Below are 17,850 nucleotides of genomic sequence, written 5' to 3'. Positions count from 1 at the left end.
GTGCGTGGTTATAGAATGGGTCACGTCCTTCCCAGTTAGCTTCCGCCTCATGCTTAACATTCTCCAACTTGGTAAGCAACTGGCAGGGAGGGTGTTTCACACGTCTTTTTCTGAACGCTCTGGTAGCAGCTACCAGAACATTGCTGAAACAACTTGGATTCCGAGGGTGGCCATATGTCAAAGCTTTGACCTCTGTGCAAACAGCAAGCAGAAGATCCACCGCGGCCTCTTCGATTCCTGTTTCCAGAGCCCAAATCCATTTGTCTCTCCAATGTGAAAGATATCCTAATTCCTCAGAGAATATCTTGAGGATGAGTCCTTTATAGAAGACCATATCATTGGCATCGATATGAACCGTTCCACAGCGATAGGTATCCGTCAGCCAATCATACAGTCTGATCGTGCGAACGTGTCGGGCAAGCTCTGGTTTGACGATGGAAACGTAGGAAAGAAACTGCACAATCCGGGAGCGAACCACAGAGCCTTTCTTCGGCAGTTCATCTCTTGGGATGTCGCAGAATGTTTGGACTGAGAAAGCCAGTGCAATTGCGTAGAGTTGTTTGCACGAACATAGAAGTGAATGAACGGATTTGAAATCAGTCGAGTCAGCCAGAAGAGATATTATCTGACTCTGAATCTCTGGGGGAAGCGTTTGTAAGAGGGGCTTTTGGTTCGCCAAAGAAGTCATAGTTCTTGAACTTTTCAATGAAACTAATATTATGAGACTTGTGAAGCAAAGAGGACAGGGTGCAAAGAGACATTTTTATCATATGACGACCCCACATTAATCTTCGCTTGCAGAACCAACAACATTGCATAATAGCCGTGAGTTTACCATTCTTCTTATAATCAAGTGAAGCCACGGCAAAAGATTTGGAACCAGAACGGTGTATGTGGAGCAACACCTGTACTTCATCGTGATTAGCCTCAGTTGACGCGACTACGAGACAGATATAGCATCCTGAATGAATCTTATCTTATCTGATCGCTTCCCATGAAGGTGATTGGCAGGGATATCCCGCAGTGGATACTCAACGATCCCTCGGCTGTAAGATTGACATGAAAATTCATCAAAAAGCTCCCCCTTTACCAACCCAAAATACACTAGTCTCATTTAGTCACCGCATTTCAACGACAGCATCACGAACTTCTCACAGTTTCTTAGCAAGATACACCCCGCCTTTCTTCAAAGCTCATTTACTCTATCTTGTAGCCTCATCTTATATAAGAAATTCTTTGCCGACGATGACTACGAGCGAGGATCACGTAAGAGATGCAGAGCTACAATATCTTGTCAATCCTTTGAACGGCAGCCATTTGTCAGACGGAATTGACGGCTCAAGTCATGGTGATACTCCTTGCTTTAATCGAACTCGACAACTGACTGACTAGTATCAGACAATCGTCCACCTATTCCTGGATCAAGTTGCGAAATCTACACCTTCACCGACGAAGTCATCGTCCCCTCATCAGCACCAAAATCTCACCCCTATCTCCTCGTCAACATCGGCTCAGGCGTATCATTCTTCCAGGTCTCGGAAAACAACCAATGTCAGCGCATCTCAGGCTCTTCATTCGGCGGCTCAGCATTATGTGGTCTGCTACTTCTACTCACACGAGCCCGCACATATGAAGACATGCTTGAACAAGCTGAGAAGGGCAACAATGCCAATGTCGATAAACTGATTGGAGACATTTATGGAATGGACTATAACAGAATTGGCATGAAGATGACAGCCGTTGCTTCAACCTTCTGCAAAGCTTTTAGTCTCGAGCATAGACCTGATGCTGAAATCCAAGAGGCGGAAAACCCCGTGCGAGACATCAAGTCATTTTCAGATGCGGATATCTGCCACTCCCTGGTCTTCGCAGTTTTTAACAACATCGGTCAACTTGCCACGCTGCACAGTCGAATTCATGGAAACCCGGATATCTACTTCACTGGACCTTATGTGCAAAACTGCCAACTGCTCATCAGGACCTTGTGCATTGCAGTGCGTTATTATTCCCAAGGGGAGAAGAAGGCGCATGTTGTTGTCAATCAAGGTGATTCGACTGCTTAAAGACTCGAAAGGAAGGAATGGCATAATCAAGGGGTATCATTAACACAATTGAGCGAGTTCAAGCATTATAGAAGTCCAAAGTTTTATATACATGATATCTTCTTCCACATTTGTACTTAGCCACCTTCAGGTAAAGTCACCTCGTTCTTGAGACCCCGAGCCATCAGGCTACGGCCTCAACTCCTTGTTTCAACTGGTCTCTTAGGCTTAAAAGACCTAGAATCGTTGAGTCTCTCCTCAAGCTGCTTCCCATCAGCGATCTTCTCCCCTAGGTGCGCGATTCCTTTTTGCAGATGTTCTCTCAACTGCGCCCTGGTCTCGTACTTCTTATTCTCACAAGCATCGCAGCGATATATCACATCCACTGCAAATCTCTCCCACTGTTCGGTCGCGGCGCGTCGACGTCTTATTTCGACCGCTTTGCTGGCGATGGAGTCGATGCACTCGATAACACTGGGATCAGCCAGATACTGCCTCGTTTGTTCTTCAATAAAACCGAGTGTTTTTTCTCCACTGTCTGACGGACGCCAGTCATCCAGGGGTATGGTGTGAAGATCACCTTTCACGTTGAGTCTGTATGAATCTGTTAAGTCGATCGCATTGCAGCGGTCTCGCCATCCTTCAGTGCCAACCGGTCCCTCACAGTCGACCATCCAGCTCTTCACAAACTTGCCTATCTCCCAGTATTTCTTCACGAACTGTTTGCGTCTACCACCATCTCTGATTGTATCTCTTCTTGTAGCTGCGGTATGCCCATTGGCTTCGCTGGGTACATCACCATTCTGATCATCTGAGGAAGGTTTCAAACCTGTTCCAATACTGACGAAGAGGTCTGGGACCAAGCCGTGAAGGTTATGGATTTCCTTGAGGGCAATTAATGAGGGGTTATTGGCTGCCATGCCACCATCAAGGAATTTTCTTCCTATTATCTTGATGGACTCGAAGTAACCCGGTGCAGCTGTCGTTGCACGGGCAACCTCCCAAATGGCGGTTGTATGAGCCGGTCCCGCATTGGATGGATTCCACTGATTAGTCTTAGGTTCCTTGGGACTCGGCTCATTGTCGTAACTTCTCCAGACAAACTCTTTACTAACACCGCCGTCTTTCTTTATTGACCATGAGATGGCAATACTATCTGTCAGCGTTAGTAACCGGAAAGGTCCAAGCCGTACAGGTAATAGGGGACATTACGTTCTGGTTCGGTCTTCTCTGTACTTCAGTGGCTCAACTTCTGCCTCACTATAAAAGCAGGCCTTTTCTCGTTGAAGTGCCTCGTAGATGATTTTCTGAAATTCTGCATGTGTCTTATGACTTGAGAACTTTGCCCGGGGATAATAACGGCACGAACGCTCGTGAAACACTCTAGGTTTCCCAAATACAGCGTTTCCGAAGGACTTGTATGTATCCAATGCTTGGTCAACAGACATACGAAGCCTTCCCAGCATGATGCTACTGAGGCTAAGTAGATTTAGCGTCACATACTGGAAATATTCTGCGGGTCTCCTTACCCTCCTGTTGAAGTTCCGGCGACATAGTCAAAGTAGTGGCAGGGAAGATACCTATCAACTCGATCTGACTCTGGGTAGTCTGCTGCGATGTTCTCCTCAGGTACCCCATTCCAACGGTAGAAGTCGCTACTGGGGGCTCGGTAATCTTCATGGCCATGCTCTAGTTCCCGTATCCGAAGCATAATGCCTTTAAGAACAAGCAAACTTGCGTAGCCACGAACACCACCACCATCTAAAATGGTATTATCAATAAAGGTTTCAACCAATTAGAATGCTTTCTTACCGAATGACAGGATTGTCTTATTAGCCCACGGTCCTTCTTCATATGAGATGTGCTCAGGTCCGCGAATAGGAATTGATGGATCAATTTCGGCACTACTCGCTCCGTTGACTTGGTGCTGCAATGTACCAGAGTCTTCAGACGGCGAGGTAGTCATTTCGACTGGGTTTTCGGGGCAATTTTGAAAGGGGAATTGATGAAGTGCAATAACTGGAGGAGCCTGGTGTCTGTCTGATAACAGAATGCAAGATAATATTACGCCGAGCCCATGGCATCGTTTTATGCCTTGCTGAACGAGGCTCTTCAACCCCTACAAAATCGGAAAGTTTATGGTGTGCTGGGTAGCCTGCTGCAGAAATCACCCAGCTCGTGTAACTGTGATATCGGGCCCATGGCTGCCAAGGACGATAGTGTCATGCTCGTTTTTGTAATGGGGCGGGACTCGGAACCTCCGCAGCCTTATGGCCTCCATTTTTTTTTTTTTTTTTTTGTTAAGATTTATCTAGGAGAATATCTACTAAGAGCGAGTGACTATAGTACTGCCAGAGAAAAAGAAGCCTACGCCTGTTCTGATGATCAAGTCGAGTCTATACAATATCGAACCCAGTTATCGTTCCTCCCTACAAATGCCTTTCAGTGGATATGAAAGACTCAGCAGAGAACTTAGGCGCTGGGCAAAGTCACTGTAGCATTATGCGCGCGGTCAGCGTATGGCTTGAAATATTGGCTGCTGTGTTACCAGCCTTCGCCCAATTATTCTGCATCCAGCCTCCATCAGTCCACTGGCCTGACTTCTCTTCCCTAAATTCATTTTATCTGACTCACTGAAGTAGGGGCTTTCAGCGCATCTGCGGTGACTTTCAGCTCGAGTCTCATGGCGTAAATGATGGAGGCCATTGCTTGTGGCAATGTGATTAGCACTTTCCGGGCGCATGGTTCTCGTGTTCAAAAAAGGCTTGCCACATTAATCCTGTCATCATGCATACACCGGTTATAAAGGTGCAGCAGACCGGCTGACTTGCATCGTCGGGTGAACTGCTATCTTCAACGATCCTGGCTGAAGGTGACATATACTATCTACCGATTGTCCGTCTCCCCGAGAGATGTCTAAAACCATGTCATGACCGGAAATACCAAAATGTGGCGCATGCAGCCTGCTGCCAAATCCGCAAATAATATTGGAAATAATCACATCCTTCCGTAATCAACGCACCAATTCATAGATTCCAGCTGACCATCCTTATGCATTGACAACGTAGAGCTGAGGGCCTTCCCCGACAAGTCTGTGCAGGTTGTAACGAACCCCCATGCTCCAGAGATTGACCTCCGCAATGAATTCCTTGTCTTCATCTTTCGATCGCGAGATGTAAATCGGTACGTTTTTCTTCAGTCGGGGAATCGGAACTGCAGGATAGCCTCCGCGTGTCAGTTAACGAGCAATGTGATCTAGCCGAAATGGGCTCCTTACCTTCAACGGCAGCTTTGTCAAGCGGTCGGACTTTGTCTGACTTCATGTCAAGCACTGCGACTGGCTTCCCGTGATATCCCGTGCCAGCAGCCATTTGGGGATCTGAAAAACTCGGTTTCGAGATACTTGATCGAGTTGATATGGGTTGATTCGTTGCTTTGTTGTCTCTGGCTTCGCATGCACAGATCTTGTTATGGCGAACGGTTTCTTCTGGAGCCTTCGGTATGAAAAGCGGGGGGAACGCTATACAGATATACAAAACAAGATTGTTCGCATCTGAGACATCGGGGCTCTCCGAACTGAGGCAGTGGCGTTTATCCAGCAGGTAACCGTCTTTGTGACTGACAAACATCTGACTACCCCCCTTCAACTGACGACAAGAACGTTGCAAATTTGAGCAACTCAGGCGGTGGCATTTTATCCGCTGATGGCTGCATAAATTGCTCACAACTGGAACCCGAGTCAGGTTGGTGGCCACCACATGACACAGTAGGCTGTTCTGTGTAACTTGAGCATTGATCTACTATTCGCCAGAGATAGGGCTTCTGCGCAATTGCGCAGTTGCGTAATGTCATCGGCGGCTTGGGGTTGAGTGATTCAGCCGCACAGCCAGCCGCTGGTCCTTTGCAAGAATTGCCCCAACTTAGTATGCAGGTCGCCGGTTTTGTTATTCGAGTTCTGTGAGGCACTCTTGAGGCCAAGTTTATTGCTGACTTGTGCGACTGTGATGGCGCCTCGAAGATTTCAGGAGCTCAGCCTTCTTCTTGTGGAAAGGTCACAACCACTAGACCATCTTATTGTGTTCTGAATTCAATTGCATAATCTTATATTGCCAATATTCACGCCACCTTTTCGCCTCTGTTCTTGGTAGGTATTCCATAGCTGAGCGTGGGCTAATCGCGCTAAACCACGTCGACCTGAAGGCACAGGACTTCAGGCCCAATGACTCAAACGCTTCGGAGTCATGATTACAGTGACGAAATGACAGGTAAACAATGGAAACAAATCCGGGTGTTAATCAAGCCGTCCTTCCAGTATTCGCGAGGAATTTTGCCTTGACCAATCATTTCGTATCTGACTGGGTTAGTGCCTTTATTACAAGGGGGTTTTATGATGTCAAACTGTGCCACGGACCTTTGTTGAGACTGTGCATATTGCATTCTGAAGACCGAAATCAATTGGAAACTTTCAGTATCTTCACTTGATATGATATGTCTCATTGAGATGTCATGACCTTTAACTGTCGATCAACGGCGGTGTCACGGAAGCGTTTGAAGTACACGTTTGAAGATTAATATTGCTTGAAAAAGTATAGATATTATGACTAGAAAATATTATGAATATGTGAGCCAACCGTGCCAAGCATTCCTCATGCGCTCCGCCCTGTCAACTGTTAAGTATGCAGAGTTCGCAAGTCTCTGCTGCAACTCCTTGAACTTGGCAGTAGGCGCCCCCTTCTCAAACAACATATCCAACTCAAGGTACGATAGACCCTTGGTCTCAGGTAGACGGAAGTAACAGTAGACGAGACAAAGGAGAGCTGTACCAGCGTAGACGAAGCATGATTTTCCTTGCATGTTCCAAGCGGTAGGGTTAAGCATCTGAGGAACGATGACGTTGTTGACGATCATGAAGATGTTGTAGACAACGCGAGCCAAAGCGATAGTCTTAACACGAAGACGGGTAGAAGGGATCTCGGCGACGATGACATAGCATGTTGGGCCGATGCTCAGGTTATATAAGAAGGTTGTTGTGATGAGAATGGCACCGAGGGACCAGTTGAGACCCTTTTGACCATCAAGAACGACTGAGAGAATACCACCAAGTGTAAGCATAAAGACAGCAGCGGCGAGGCCAGTGAGGTACAGCTTGCGACGGCCGATATGAGATAGAAGGAACCAAGAGATCATGCCTCCAACCAAGGCCATACCATACATGCCAGTGGACAGACTGAAGGATTTGGACGAGTCGAAGCCGGCCTGCTCAAGGAAGTAAGGAGCGTAACCAGTCAAAATCCAACCGCACAGAGCCTGGACAGACCAAACCATGCAGCAAATCTCAGTTCGTCGAAGGTTGGCGCCCTTGAACAAGTCAAGATAGCTTGAACCGCCGTAGTTGAGCTTACGTTCAATACGGTTAGTATGCTCCATGACAGCAATGGTGTCGTCGATATCGAGCTGAGACTGCTTGGTCAAGCGCTGCAGAGCATGGCGCGCTTCGACCTTGCGCTCACGACGGATGAGCCACCATGGACTTTCGGGGGCAAAGATAATGCCGATGAGGAGAGGGATGGCGAAGGCCCATTGAAGGGCAAAGGGGATACGGTAAGACCACTCTGAGTTGTTGTGGACGAGAGACTTGAGGATACCGGTACCGAGAAGTTAGCCGATGACCCAGCACATGTTGGTCATGCTGAGAAGACAGGCACGGATGGCTGAGGGGACAACCTCGGCGGCGTATGTAGCTGCGAGTGTTTGGATGACACCCCATGAGATACCTGAGTGATGGTCAGTCTTGTGTATGAAAGTGGATGATCATTGAGATGCGATAAGTGTATGAAGGGAAAGATGAGTGAGAGACATGGACATACCACAAAGAGCCTGAGAAGCCACCAACACGCCGATGTCGTGAGCAAAAAACGCCGGGAAGACAGCAAGACACATCCAAGCAAGACTAATCAACATCATCTTCTTATATCCAATGCTGTACGTAACCCAACCATGAAGCAAGAGACCAAGGACCTCACACGCAATAGCCGAGACCTGAAGCGCCGTCTGCCATAGCGGTGAGATCTCATAAATCGGTCCATTCGGCGTACCAAACTCCTCGCCATACCGTCGTCGAAATGCAGGAAATGCGACAAATCCAGCGACAAGACTCTTATCGTACCCCTCCATAACAACAGTGAGGAACAGCAGCAGCGACCAGAAGATTGCTTTGGGGAATTGCTTGCAGCATCCCAAGATGGTCATCTCCTTCTCATTATTCAGCGCGCGACGGACCTTCTCGCCCGTGTCGTCGGAGCTGTGCGACCCACGGGGAAGCCATAGTACCTCGATGGCATTCTTGTTAGGGTGATTGTCTGGTAGGTCAAACGTCGGGTCTGGGATGGGAAGGTTGGTGTGTTGGTTTGGATCATGTACTTTTGTCTCGATCTCTGTGACACGGAGGATGCCGGACTTTGCTTGGACTGGCAGCAGGACTATCTCGTCCTTGCTGCTACCATTGTCCGAGGCTGCTTTACCAGAGCCGAACATGGTGTCTTGACTATTTTAGAGAGGAAAAGATGAGATGATTCAGAGGAAAGGAATGGATGCCTTTCGGCGGAGTCATGAATGGATGATCGGCATGGTCCTTGGGGTTACATCCTAACAACGGGCCCTGACATGACATATATAGGATCGGCGCTGTCGAGTCCAGTCCAGCTCAGTGGCCCCCTCCCCCTCGCTTGGGTATTTTCGTTACAGTGCATCAATCAGTTTGAACGTCGACTCGACTGGGGAAAGTGAATCAAGGACCCATGCACCCCAGGTTCTGGTCGCTTGCAGCTCTGCTTTCTATCACGGCCTCACTCTCGGCGTTTCTCACATTTTGGCGGCTTGCGGAGGTGGATACCGTGCTTCAAATACTGGAGAAAAAAGTCTGATGACAGAGGGTACGCTAGCTGGGCATTTGCCCTGTTGGGTCTAAACATCCGATCAATTTGCGGGTGAGCGTTGCAGAAACTCTGAGAAATGAAAGAAGGCATTCAAGGTTGCAGACATGTCTTTTCCACGTGGTATTCCAGAAGCTTTGACAACAAACGGCGATCTTCATGATGCGGCTCAAGATGGAGGCCGTTTGAGACTGATTAAAAATGCCGATCTGGGAACGGGGACTGGGGGGAGCTACCTGCACGTTGGTTTGTTTTACCTGCTTTGACTCGACGTGCAAGGGATCCTAGATGAGCAGTTGGGTGGTTAATTGTGTGCCCAAACAGTCATCATCCTTCGCGTCACAGCAAGTGAGACTAGGAGCTTTCTAGTGTCTGCCACGAAGTCTGGGTTCCTACCTGTTCCGGCTACTCGTGTGTCATCCAGGGCAATTCTTTAGGTAAGAACTAAAACCAAAGTAAATTATACGTACAGTAGTAAAGCCTCATTTAGTTTGCGCCGCGAGTTTTTCTCGCACCAACGCCCGCGTCTCACCATCAGAGTCACTAAAGAAAAATGCGTGGCCGATTTTAGCCGGATCCACTCTTCTCCATGGGGAACTCGTGCGGGGATTGGCTCGGAAGTAGGGAAGTCCTTTCTAGCGCTGGCCCCTTTATTACGTATTGGGACTTTGTGGCTGCTGTCGTTGGGATTTCTCCTTGGAACAACAGCTCCGGGAGGACTTATTAGACCAAGATCAGCCTTACTCGTGTTCTTCGCGACGATGATCGGATGAGTAGCTAGTAGAATGAATAGTTCAGGGCCTAGACGAGGAATGGGCTCTTGGATCATAAGGCTGAGTGTTTGCTTTTGATTTCCATTCCGTGCCTGTTTTACCCCTTTCACCTAATACCCCTGCGTCTTGTCATATCATGCACACTCCAGCTGAAGGACTAAGCTCGATCTAACAGGTAAGCCAGGGGTAAGTTGCAAGCTTGACTGACTCTCTTCAAAATTGACCTGCTTCATCCGAGGTTAGACGACGACATATGATATCCACCGCTGCCCCCCTTTTAAACCCATTCATCTTCCCCGAGTCTAGAATCACTCTGGTTTCCAATATTCTCCGTAGCTTTTTCAGCTTTTAGCTCTCGTGACATAGAGTCCAAGCACAGGTAGGGTAGTTTGATCACCCGGGTATTTTGGTTAAACAAGATGCCAAATCGAGTAACGGCTCCGTGTCGCTGCTTAAGCTATGAGTTTTGGTTGTCTAAGGAGTAATCTGACATCAATTCTCTGCGGGCGGACTAACCGTCAACAGGGTATGTTGCCGCCTCGCCGGGCGTCTGGCACTGACGATCCTCGGATTCTATCGGCTCCGTCGGGAAAGGACCCGCATAATGTCCTGCATACGCTGATTCACGATACCTTCATGTGATTCTGCTCAGAAATTCAGTGCAAGTGATTACCTAAGGATTGTCACGTCAATGAAAAGCCCTTGATCACAATGGCCGTCCTTGTTGTCACGTATTCTATGCATGTTCTACGTACAGCACACAAACCAAGCCCGCTGAGGTTTTTGAGTTCCGCTACTGCAGGTTCCTCTACTGGGATTGGTGACGCAATGTGACGAGCCGTGGAACGGCGTGATGGATTGCATCCTTCTTCGGTGCGCCCCCGGTCGATATTTAACCTGATATCATCCTTTCACGACCTTCTCCTGACTTTCTAGCCTTTGGCTTGCGACTAGCATACGACAATGACGGTGGACAATTTTGTCAATTGCAGCACTACCCTGTAGCTTCAGGCGATGTGAATATTATGTGCTAAATGCTATACGGCTCCTGCTCTGGCATGACTCGAATAATGCCAAGAAACTTCTAGCGCGAATGAATGTTGCAGTGTCGAATGCGTCTAATCAAACTCTATTTATCGTTCCGCTGATAGCTCCCGCTCGTGATTGATGCACATAGACAGCTTTACATCTTGATTGATTACTGTACGCAAAATCATAACTGCCGAACGAGTACCTTGTCAAATCGTAGAGACCGGCAGTATTCTAGTTAATAATTGGCTTATAAAGTTTCTCTAAGAAAAAAGAAACGTTTTTAATCTTAGCTGCGATTATTGTGTTATTATGACTTATTATCGTTCATGCTGTACAGTCGCTCTGCGTTGTCGCAATTGCACGCATGTCAAATAAATAAATAAATGCAAGTTATAATACTACCCCGGATCCCCCGGGTTTCGTCTCCTCATTTCTATTTTAATTGAGAATCGATGGCTGAATGACGTGGTGCTAGTGGTGTCGCTGGTATTCGGCCCTTCTTGGGCCAATATTGAGGGGAAATAGAGTTGGTGATGGAACCGGGGGTGGCTAACGCCCAGACGCACTTTCAGAACGAGGAGGCGGGGAGACTATTGAATCTGGGGTTGATGTGATTGGAAAAAGAGGTTATGGTGTTGAGCACGGTGGATTGAATCGGCGCGAATAGTGATCATGAAGAAAAGTCATGAGGTTGTAGTGACTGAGAAAACGCTCGACGCGACAAGCGCCAGAGTTCGATGTTATCGATAAGGATAATGTTATCAGTGATGACTTGATGATAATGTAATAACGCAATCAGCTTTCAAAGCTATATGTCATTTCATCAATATCTGTGAGGCCGATAGGTAATTGAATATACTACGGAGCACTATCATTCACTTCCAAAGAATCACGCAGCCTGTAGGCCTAGGCAGTGCATTGCTCTACCCTACAGTTTTACAAAGAAAATCCTATCCCGTGATGCCCAGTCGTTTTATGTATTGTGAACAATGAAAGTTATGGGACGTAATCGAACACTGTGAGCTCCCTTCAAGCGCAGAAGCGAATCAGTGCCGCCACAGAAAACTGTCATGCTCTCGATACTACGAAATGGCTTGAAACACCATGATGTGCATCAAGAGGCGCTTTGCTTCTTAGTGGTGTTTGTCCGTATACGCCGGGTTTAGGGAAGTCAATCACTGAGTCTCATAGTCTTACTATATAAATCGCTTATACGACTGCTGGCTGTCTCAAACATAACCCCAACAAACTATAATTCTCTACATGCAATATGAGTTATATTCATGCGCCATATATATCGCCTTATGGCCCCCCAGAAGAGAGTGGTATCAGACCACCCGATGGTTGGAATGGGGAGCCAGTAACTCAAGCTAACCCAGTCGGCCCGCATCATAGCGACCCAGGACCCAGTAGTGCTCATGCCTACCGTAGCTCTTCACGTCCCAATCCGTTCTCTAGGCTAGGACCATCTTCCGGCACGGACAATCGTGGTGTAGATCAGCAGCTGAGATATCCGTTTCCCGAACATGATGATGATGCCTGGTTACAGAATGATGGAGACCTTGCAGGTTGGACCTATGATAGCCAACCATATGGTGAACCATCAAGCTACAATGCGAACAATCAGCAGCATGCCCCGTACATCCATCTTTCTGAACTCGAATTATCTTCCGGAAATGAACCTCAAGGCTTACAAGCATTTGATGAGTTTTGGACTGATCAATACAGTGCTCCAGGAATCGACAACAGTTTGAACATCACTGCACCGGCCGTAGAATATCGACAATGGGGACAGAGGAGAAATGCACCTCTACAAGTATATTGCATCAATTGTAGAACACCTCTGCCCACATTCGGGATACGCTGTCACGAGTGTGAGCATCGCCGACAAAGTGACCCTCACGCTCTTCCACTAGAGTTTTGCCTAACATGCGCAGGCGACGTCAACGATCCTGGCAATCTGATGTGTCCAGACCATATGAACACCAGACAAGCCTTCAACGACTATGAAAAGGCAATTCTCGAGGAAAATCATATTTGTAACAATTGCTATAAACGAGATGCTGGCTCTCTTATGCGATGTGGAGTTTGCTATGGACAGGTTCGCAACCCAAGGCATCGTTTCCGGCAACTAGGGCTGTGTCGGTGTGGAAGGGAGCTGATGCCTGGGTATGGCCAGTGTCGGCGGTGTTCTGATCATTCGAGGGCGGCGGAGAGGAGAAGAAGAGGAGAGGCAGAAAGATGAAGAGAATTGAAAGGTTAATCAAGGAAAGGCCCCGCTCGGTAGTATACATTAAATAAGCTCGTTCAACAGTTCTTTAAGAAGGACTTCTCACAGCTGTCTCGTCATTTCAAGTCATGATTGTAGACATGGCTGTTTCATGTCAAGGTGAAGTGTAGAAGGATATACTTGAACCATGTCTATTGATAAAGCCGGATCCTTCTTGCGGCGAACAAAAGGAAGGGGGGCACAAGACGGATTGGATTGAGATTCTGATCAATAAAATGCTGATGTCGTAAGAGGGCTCATGAGAAACCCCTGGCTGGCGAAAGGCCACCAAGCTTGATTGCAACAGATAATAAGCACTGTAAGACTATGCCAGGCTCTTCACTTACGGTAATTACGTTTCACAGAAGAACATTCATCAATGATAGGCCGATCAAGAACAGTCGATGCTCATCACTATGGCGATAACTCTGATATACTGTCTCTGTAGGGACACGGAATCAGAAGCTCAGAAAGCTCAGCTTGTGTGTCAAACAACTGCTGCTCATGTCTTGCGACAGTGAGGTAGAGCGCCTCAACGACCATTTCACGGATACGTGGAGAGAAACCGAGTGTATCACAGCTAGCTCTGTAGGTGTCAGTAATGGGCGAAGTAAGGAGTGTTTGCGATGTATATAACAGTGAGTACCTGGACCTGAACTGGTGTATCAAACACAACACAATAAACGCAATCAACATTCAAACCACTATTCTTCACATAAACGCTTAACTTCACCATCAAATACAACATCAAAACAATGTCATACAACAATGATGAGCAAGCTCGCCGGGCTCAGGCTGCCCAGAACGCTCAGTGGGCTAGCAACCGCAGTCAGCCACAAAACTCTTATCCCTACCAAACCGGCACTTTCTCGAATCCAGATGAGCCCATAATTCACACAGTAGAAGAGCCTTCAATGAATCTTTTGAACAGTCCTAGCAGTCATTCTATACCCGGGCTGCCACATAACCCAGCTCCTCTGCCAAGGAGGTATCAGAATCCCGCTCGACAACAAGATTTGCGTAGGACAGCTTTGGAAAACGATGCTTATAATCAGGGGCAAAGCTCTCGAGGACCCCCAAATGCCGGTTATGGAGCACAGCCTCCCAGCTACTATGAACAAGCCCCTCCGAATCCGAGATCTGGGCCCAGGGACAGCTCTCAAGGATATCCAGGTGTCGTTTCTAGTGCACAGCCTTCCAACTACTACCCTCAAGCCCCTCCTAACTTGAGATCTGGACCTAGTGGCAGCTCTCAAGGATATCCAGGTGTCGGTTCTAGCGTGCAGTCTTCCAACTACTATCCTCAAGCCCCTTCGACAACAGGACCTGAACCGATTGGCAGTCAAATAGCCGAAACGCGCACAAATGAACCTATGTCCAATCCTGCAAATTATCAACGTATTATATCCAGAAGGCAAGAAGAAAAGGAAGAAGAGAGAATTAGTAACGAGAAGTGTCCGCGGGACAATCGCCCCGTTGCCCCAGGAAGGAAATATTGTCGAGAATGCCTGACAAAGTCCGGAGAGGTCACAAAATCGGCTCGACAGAGAGCAATAGATGAGGGCAAATGCTCTAGATGCAGAAAGACCGTTGTTGTACCTGGAGAGAAAAACTGCCAAGGATGCAGGGACAGAGAACGCACTTATGCGTCAAGGTCTGGAAGGAAATAGGTAGGGGTTTGGTTGGTCCTGATGATAAGACTTTAGGAATGTCGTTAGGCACAGGGGGATCTCTCCAACAGTCTCCATAGCCCCTTAACCAAATCAGCTAATTTCAGCCCCCATAGAAGACTCAGTCATTGTTAATATGTCCGGAATTCGAGTGAGACGCGTGATATAAGCATCAGCTGTGAGGCCTATGTGCTCAAAATACACTCTCAAAAACACAGTTCAGCCAGCATACAAACTTCCCACACGATTTCTTAGTGTGGACGTTTAATTGGTAAAATCACCAACAATAGCTTCATGTCGCCATGTTAGAAAAGACTGCTGAGCATCAGAAAAAGCTGGCAGGAGATTTGTCAGTGTAGGCGAAGCCGATTCAGGGGAAATGAAGTGACGTGCTTGAATAAGAGCAGTCTGCTAACAGTTAATCACTATTGAAAGTCTCCAAGCACCTGATCGGTCAGGCCTTGACTGTGACAAGTAGTTACCTGGGCGAGTTTTGTCTACGAAGTACAGCAGGAAAAAGGTATATATGCTCACAGACGGCGCACTTGAAATATTGGGATAGGAGCATTCTACTATTCATATATATTCCTTACTAGGAACCAGGACTTTTCACTCAATTCCCATCTCAAAAACATATCGCCAGAAGAATGGAGGACTTTAACATCTCCAACGAAGGATATGACAGTGGCCCAAGCAGCCAAGACAAGGGCAAGGGGAAAGAGAGGGAAATACTCAATAGATTTCCCAATCCTCCGCAGCCGAACCAAAACTACCCGCACCGCAAATATCATCCTGATGGCCTTCTCAGTGATCACAAATGATAACGCCGATAATCCTGGTACGTCTCATCATACACCAGCGCCCGCCCACTACCCCGTTCTGGTACATTCTAACTCTAGTCCCAGAACGCTTTTGCCTAGGGTGCACGCGAGTTCTGTCATGTCTCTTCTCCGGACCAACTTGTGATAGTCATGAAAGGGCCCCCCGCTTTCAAGCAAGTGGCGAGATGAAGCATCCACCAAACCGTTACTGCATTGTGCCAAAGGCATTATGTATCCTGCAATCGTCTGGAGAGAGCACGTCGAGAAACAAGACTCTCTGAGAGGCTTTGAGATCAATAAGGAGATAAAGTTTTAAAGAACTTGATACTATATTGGCTATATTAATAAAGATAGTGGAAGCATGCAGTCACAGATGCAAGATACTGGTAGACGAGATGGCGACACTAATCAGAAGGCCCGGGCTAGATAACGATCCACTTTCTTAAAACACTACAGACTTTCAATGGGATAAAACGAATATAATCTGTCAGGCAATGACCTTTTGATAACCACCCAGCCTTGAACAAGGACTCAAGTCCACGTTCATCAAGGACTCAGAGACCCATGAGCAATGTTAGCCATCCGTTAATTTACTCATGGGACAATCCTCCTTGGAGGACATCAGGCACCCAATGTTCATCCCTGGTAAGTAGTAGTACTAACCGCCTAGGGACCGCCAGGCTCACCGGCGGAGGTATCCAGCCACCTGTCGCCAATAGCGCGAACATACTGGCGTCCAAACACGCAGTAATAGTTTCCCCGCCTGTTCTGTGCATTGGGTGACCAGATAATGATGTGCCCGCCGACAGGCTGCCATGAATTAGTACACGAGTTGTAGATACCCTGTTGGACAGTATAGGCAGTCTGGGCCTGCTTCTTCCAAACGGCGAACCAGTCTCGAGGATTACCCCAACACTCGTAATTGTTACCAGTGTCGATAGTCTGGACAACGCTGAAACCGGCACTGATCCATGAGACAGCGGCGTTGGCGCTCCAGCCAATCGAAAAGGACCGCGACTCGAATCTACCTGCAACGCATTGATTGTTTGCGGGGCACTCCATGGCCTCCTATATAACGTGTCAGTATAGAATTTCAAAAAGAACAACAAGGCACTGTTAGACCTACACTGAGCTGGATATGCAATGGATTCTGGTGGGGATTGCCGTTGCCGACCGGACGGGTTTGGGTAACCCAATTACCACAGCCTGTCTGGCGCTTAGAGAGGCCGGCCGTCTTGACAGCATCGTCAATCTCTTTCTGAGACAGCTTGGGGACTTGGCTCAGTACGTCAGAAGGGATCTCCCCGTCGACCTTGCCCTCGAAGACGTCCATGGCTTTGGCGATTCCGAGAGACCCATCGGGGAAGCACTCTCGTAAGGACCGCTTGGCAAGAGGCTTGAGGTCCACACCAAGTCCGTTGACAGGCACGACGCAGTTAACAACCAGCTCGTCCTCGGCAGCAATTCGTCCGCAGGCAATGGAGCCAGCGTCGCCGTCGCCGATGCGGTAAGTGTTGTCGCCGACTGTCACGTTACCAGCCCCGTTCTCGCTCACAGAGAATGAGATGGCGTGCTTGACAAAAGCACCATCGGTGAGAGAGTTGGTGCACGACTTGCCCAGGACCTCGGTCTGCTCGTTGTTCCAGACGGTGATGGCCGACTTGGAGTTGACGAGGTCGCGCTCAAGGACCAGGTGGAGGTTCTGCTCCGCAGCAGAAGCTGTGAGGACGAGTGGCGCGGTGACCAGGCTGAGCTTGGTGAACTTCATGTTGGACGATCGGAAAGCGAGAGGATGAAGGGCTGGGAGATAGAAGAGAGATGCCTTGGGATGATGAAAAAAGTCTTTCTTGAGCGGGAAGACATCACTTCTTATAGATTTCGTTCAGCCGTTCGTAGTCCTGTAGTCTCTCCTTTTTCTGTATGGGTACAACTTTGTAGCCGAATCACCGGGCGCTAAAAGGCATGTCCATCGTCGGATGAGTTGTTTTCCACGATGACCCTCCGACTCTGACCACAGGATTCTTCTGTAATAACGGTTCTTTGTAGTATCGGGGGCCATTTGAGTAGATCCTTGACTCGTATTACGAAATGAGAAGTCCACAAAGATCTAGACAACGTTACGAGGGGTACTGCTTGTGGATACTATTGACTGACCGCTGGGCCTTGACGCATAAGTGCGACTGTGCGAGGCATTTGATATCCCAATAGAGCAGGTTCTTTAACAATGCTTAAAGACGTTACCCAAAACTATTCTACAGTCTTGGCGTCTGACGGTCATAAGACCAGATAGACAAGGTTCATTACTATTAAG

General features: G+C 47.9%; 5 protein-coding genes across 5 annotated transcripts; 2 read left to right on the top strand and 3 right to left on the bottom strand.

Moving 5' to 3' along the window:
- Positions 1-1,245: 1,245 nt before the first annotated feature.
- Positions 1,246-2,063, top strand: J7337_007294 (uncharacterized protein; the record flags this gene model as incomplete). The annotated part of the gene is made up of 2 exons (XM_044824946.1): positions 1,246-1,348; positions 1,399-2,063. The coding sequence occupies 2 exons, from the start codon at positions 1,246-1,248 to the stop codon at positions 2,061-2,063; spliced, it is 768 nt and encodes a 255-aa protein (XP_044680603.1).
- Positions 2,064-2,239: 176 nt separating this feature from the next.
- Positions 2,240-4,008, bottom strand: J7337_007293 (uncharacterized protein; the record flags this gene model as incomplete). Its single annotated transcript, XM_044824945.1, has 3 exons — positions 2,240-3,194; positions 3,572-3,803; positions 3,855-4,008. The coding sequence occupies 3 exons, from the start codon at positions 4,006-4,008 to the stop codon at positions 2,240-2,242; spliced, it is 1,341 nt and encodes a 446-aa protein (XP_044680602.1).
- Positions 4,009-6,653: 2,645 nt separating this feature from the next.
- On the bottom strand, positions 6,654-8,576 carry J7337_007292 (uncharacterized protein; the record flags this gene model as incomplete). Its single annotated transcript, XM_044824944.1, has 3 exons — positions 6,654-7,676; positions 7,713-7,816; positions 8,066-8,576. The coding sequence occupies 3 exons, from the start codon at positions 8,574-8,576 to the stop codon at positions 6,654-6,656; spliced, it is 1,638 nt and encodes a 545-aa protein (XP_044680601.1).
- Positions 8,577-13,803: 5,227 nt separating this feature from the next.
- J7337_007291 (uncharacterized protein) lies at positions 13,804-14,560 on the top strand (the record flags this gene model as incomplete). Its single annotated transcript, XM_044824943.1, is given in 2 exon segments — positions 13,804-14,446; positions 14,460-14,560. The coding sequence occupies 2 exon segments, from the start codon at positions 13,804-13,806 to the stop codon at positions 14,558-14,560; spliced, it is 744 nt and encodes a 247-aa protein (XP_044680600.1).
- A 1,645-nt stretch (positions 14,561-16,205) lies between these two features.
- On the bottom strand, positions 16,206-17,307 carry J7337_007290 (uncharacterized protein; the record flags this gene model as incomplete). The annotated part of the gene is made up of 2 exons (XM_044824942.1): positions 16,206-16,607; positions 16,666-17,307. The coding sequence occupies 2 exons, from the start codon at positions 17,305-17,307 to the stop codon at positions 16,206-16,208; spliced, it is 1,044 nt and encodes a 347-aa protein (XP_044680599.1).
- Between the last annotated feature and the right edge of the window lie 543 nt (positions 17,308-17,850).

This window comes from Fusarium musae, chromosome 5 (assembly GCF_019915245.1).
Source record: "Fusarium musae strain F31 chromosome 5, whole genome shotgun sequence".
NCBI classification, from domain to species: Eukaryota; Fungi; Ascomycota; class Sordariomycetes; order Hypocreales; family Nectriaceae; genus Fusarium; species Fusarium musae.
The sequence above is the reverse complement of the archived record's forward strand: the minus strand, read 5'-3'. Positions and strand labels throughout refer to the sequence as shown.